The following is a 4634-nucleotide window of genomic DNA, read 5'->3' on the forward strand; positions in this document are numbered from 1 at the left end:
CCCGGTGTTTACCAGGAGACACGCCCACATTCATAGCAAACAGCTCTTCCCCCCCCCCTCACTTCCGGTTGTGGAACTCAGGACTCACACCTGTTAGGCAAGTGCTCCATCGCTAGCCTGTTCATTCTTCCTGGGAAGGAAAATGTGGGGAGGTTTGCTATAATGAACCCGGTGTCACCTGAAGACTGTGGGGACCCCTCCATTTCTGGCGTTACAGGTTCTTGCTGTGTGGCTATGGGTGAGTTACTTCTCCTCTCTGGGCCCAGATTTTTTTTTTTTACTTTTGAAATGGGAAAGTGGTTATGGAAGTATTGATGGCCCTTGCCACAGTTCTGAGTGGTGGGCCAGTGCTCTTTCTTGGTGGGTGAGCATCGGGTCTGCGATCAGGACTCAGCTACCTGGGTCTTAGTGAGGTCAGAGTTCACCAGCCCCTGATTTCCCAGCAAAGTGGCCAGGTGCAGGAAGGGCCTTGTGACTGGGGTGACAGACCAAGTCAGGGTCACCAGCCCCAAGACTCTGCTTCCCTGTTATGCTAAGTCAAAAGCTGCACATGGTACGGCCTGATGCCAGCGTGCACGCTCACAAGTGTGGTGACCTGGGAGTTCAGGCCCTCTTAGGGCTTCAGTGTTTGCTGTGTTTAAAGTGCCTCTCTGAGTCTGTAACACTGATGATAATGATGGGGGTGGTAGTGATGATGATCTGATGGTCAGGCCCAAGAGCACACACACTCCCAAGACAAATTCCATCTGTAAAAAGTATTTTTTAAAAGTTAAAAAAAAAAAGTGTCAGTTTAGGGTGAACCTGGTCCAGTTTTAAAACACTTAGGAATCATCCCAGAATTCCCTGGTTATGTTTCCATCCTTGGGCATAACCTGGAATTACTCAAATGCCACCCGCCTGGGCCTGGAGCTCCCTTTGCCTGCTCCTGCCTGGGGTGAGGCTGTGAGCTCAGGGCCCACGGGGGAAGGTGGGACCTGCCCAGCCTTGTAGACCCACCAGCCTGCACAGCCCCTTCTTAGAAGGGAAGAGAGACCCCTTCAGATGACCTGAGTCTCTCCCCTCTGCTTAGGGTAGACCTTTGATCCCTGGCCTGGTGAGCAAGTATTTCCACAATGCTCTGGGCTCAGGCCCTAGGCTGTAGACAGCTCAACAGCTGCATACGATGGATGGCACAGGCCACGGCAATGTGCTTCACCCTTGTGCATGAGACTAAAAAGTCAAGTTCATCTTGTTCTTTCTCCTGGAGAAAACAACACAAATAAAACCCAGCCACTTCCTGAAGACACGGAGTCGTAGTCACTGTCACCGTCACGGGACATTCCTTGCTGGTCTGTGCTATTGGTGGCTGCTGTGCAGGGGTCAGGCGCACAGCACCACCATTTTGTGGTGCTTGGTTGGGCCCCATCTTAACAGTTCTTCTGTTGCTCTCTCGGTATCCCTCTGGCACGTGTCCTGTCTCACTGCTCAGGCTAAGCCAGTGCCCCGCCATCATGGCTTCTCTTCCTATAGCCCACAGCCTAAGCCTGTGTGGCCTTAAAACTAGCCCCATGCAGAAGTCCCGGGACTCCAATTCTGTCCCGCTGTGGGAACCACACAGAGGCTTCTTCAGCGACATCTGGATTTCCAGTTGGACAGGTTGTCACCAAAGTTACCTGTGATTTTTCCTGTCCCCCAGGGATGATAGGAGGCTAAGGCACAAGTGCCATAAATCCCATTAGAGAAACACACAGCGGGGGCTTCCCTAGGCACAAAGAGACATTGTATCTGAAGTCATCTACACTGAGCATGTATAGACATGGCATATAAAAATTCTGTACATAGTCCCTAACCACACACAGTACACATTTAGTATAAATAGACAGAAGCAGCATCGTAGAAAAAGGCAAGTTTGTTCTGGGAACAGATGCAGCATTTGGTCTAAGGCTGCTCTGGGTGTCTGATCGGCTACTGTGCCCCCAGCAGCCAGCCTTGGAGGGACTGCAGAAGGTCACCTGTGCGCCCAGTGGGCTAGGTGGGCGGGGGCCCGTTGTACCGAAGCATGAGCGCAAAGGAGCGGGCGAAGTTGTTGGCCAGAGCGCAGCTGCGCTCCTCCTCACCAGCCGGCAGCAGGAATAACAGCAGCAGAAAGAGCAGGAGCAGCAACTGCAACGGCAGGGCCACGCGGCATGCTTTCTGTAGGAGAGAGCAGGGACTCCGCCATCGCTTCTGCCGCCGACTCTGTGAACCAATGGGAGATACATGTGAGTGGCTAGGAGCCTCGGGGGAGTGGGGCGGGAGGACACGCTGGATCAACCATGTGACTGCGGCGCACTGTGAAGAGGGGTGTGATGGGTAGTCTTGGGTGTCAATCTAGAGCCACAAACCTCCGAGCATGCCTAAAAGGGAGTTCTAGTTTGGGTTGAGGTGGGCGGACCCAGCCTAACAGAGGGTGACGCCATCTCATGGGCTTCGAGCTGAATAAAAGGGAAAACGTGATTAACCGAGTACCAGCACCCATCTCTCTCTGCCTCGGGACTGTGGCCACAGTGTGACCAGCCACCATCCCCACGATCGATTGTACCTTCGAACCTGTCCTTGGGTTGCTTTGGTGGGCATTTGTCACAACAGTGAGACACGTAGAATGTGTAGCTGAGCTTTGCGAGCCACAAAGAGACCATTCAAGGAGTTGGAAGAAGTGCAACAACAGAACAGATTCAGCCGGGATGACAGAAATCCTTGTCTGGTGGACTCACAGCCCTCAAATGACAACGGCTCGTCTTGGAAAGAGCAAAGTATACTCAGAGGAAACCACACTTCAGGCTTCAACTGTTAATCTTTTCCTGGGTTAGGTAGGCCCACGTGGTCCAATGCTCTCTGGAGATGCTGGGCAGTGGGACCGTGCAGCTCCTCATCAGCTACACAGTCACAAAGGTTGGTGGGCGGCCGTGAACCAGCTGCTATGTGGCTGCCCTGTGGCTGCCCTAGGACCCATGCTGAACTGCTGAAGCCCAGAGGGCCATATGGTTATCTTTAGCCATGGTTTCTCATGAGATGCACCATGTAGGATGATGGAGAAGCCTGGGTTAGTGTTGATGGAAGTTGAGCCTGTGTGTGAGACCTTAGCCTTAGTTTCTTCCTCTGTAAAATGGGCAGAAGACAACCAGCCTTCCAGAGTAGTTGAAAGCTGGCCTTCTGAAGGCCATGGCCTAGGTGGGGAGTGGAGCACAAGGCCTTGGAGAGTGTGTGTATGCATGAGAAGTGGAGCCCAGATGTTCTGGGTGGACTACTGGAGTAGTGACCATGTTCACAGACAGGGGGCAGTGTCTCTGTGGTCACCTCCTGGGTGCTGAGGGATATAGGCAGGTGGCCAGAGCAGAGACTGACTTTCTATTACGCAACAAAGAAAGGATGGGGGCCTCACCTCTGGGAGCCCTTCTCTCTCTCGGATGGCTTTATGTAGGGCACAGGTAACACTCTGCAGAGACAGGGAGGCACTTGCAACTGAGATGAGCTAGGGTTGCAGTTACAGGCTCCCTGGCTGGCCTGAGTTTCTGAGGAGTCAGGTGGAGTCGGAGAGAGAGGAAGGTTTGGAGAGGGGAGGGCTGGGATCAAAGGGAAGCAGGCCATCTAGATAAACACGTTCAAACGCAGCTTTTAGGGTTCCGTGGGCGGAAGGAAGATGGCATCAAGCAGGGCTGGAGGTCATTCGGGGTCAGAGATAGCATCGCTGAGCAAAGGCCGGCTGTGTATTTAGCCGGGACCAGGGAAGAGGCAGGCCTGAGCTGTCTGCTGAGCTGTGTGCAGGAGACGCCCAGGGAGGTCAATGACATCACCTGCCCCAACTCCAAATGGCCTTGCTGTCCAGAGCATGTACGGCCAGGCACGGGAGCATCCACTGCACCTGGCAGTCGGAGGTTTTGTTTTCGTTGTTGTTGTTGCTGCTGTTGTTTTTGTTTTTTAAAACCTCAGCGCAGGAGCTATCCTCTACCATGAGAAGCCAGCCAATGCCTCCTGAGGTTTGATGTCACAAATCCCACCCAACCTAGGTGCCTGTTCAAAGGCAGCCATTGTCTGACTACCAAGAAACCAAGCAGTCACCACCAGAGCCAGAGTTAACTCAACTGAAAAGCTTCCACAGAGGAGCAGGGCATGAGACTGCTCATTCTACCTACCTGTTTAGTGTGTGTGAAGCCCTGGGTTTGATACCCAGCACTGGGTAAACTGGGTATGGTGGTGTCTACCCGTGACACCGGCACTCAGGAGGTAGAGGCAGACTTAGAAACCTGGTTCATCCTCACAAACATGTGATGAATCTGAGGCTAGCCTGGGCTATGAGAGACTCTGTGGAAGAGAGGGAAGGATGGAGCGAGGGAGAGGAAGTGAAGGAGAAAAAGCTGCATGAGGAGAGGCTATGCCTCGGTGCAGAGGAGGGGACAAGGGCAGTCGCCTCACAGAGAGAGGGGCAGATTGCCCCACATCGGTTGAAGGGAGGGGGGAAAGATATTTCTTGAGACTTTGAACCATAGGCAGGGACTCCCCCAAATAGATGGGCTAAGTGTGTACCCCATAGTGTAGCCCAAAGAAAGCCAGAGTGAAACGCACTCAGCAGCAGAGATTTTTGACTTCCAAGATTCCCAGGCAAAGGTGCCCTGAGA

The 4634-nt window shown here is 53.2% G+C and overlaps 1 protein-coding gene across 3 annotated transcripts in view; it reads right to left on the minus strand.

Moving 5' to 3' along the window:
• Nucleotides 1-1747: 1747 nt before the first annotated feature.
• The window catches only part of Syne3 (spectrin repeat containing nuclear envelope family member 3), an 83522-nt gene continuing 80635 nt past the window's right edge, over nucleotides 1748-4634 (minus strand). For all 3 annotated transcript variants that reach the window (XM_031356103.1, XM_031356102.1, XM_031356105.1), the window contains one exon: nucleotides 1748-2217. In XM_031356103.1, coding sequence (XP_031211963.1) covers nucleotides 2008-2217 — 210 coding nt within the window. In that variant the 3' untranslated portion in view covers nucleotides 1748-2007. The remainder of the gene's footprint in view (nucleotides 2218-4634) is intronic.

The sequence above is a fragment of the Mastomys coucha genome, unplaced genomic scaffold, assembly GCF_008632895.1.
Source record: "Mastomys coucha isolate ucsf_1 unplaced genomic scaffold, UCSF_Mcou_1 pScaffold6, whole genome shotgun sequence".
NCBI lineage: Eukaryota > Metazoa > Chordata > Mammalia > Rodentia > Muridae > Mastomys > Mastomys coucha.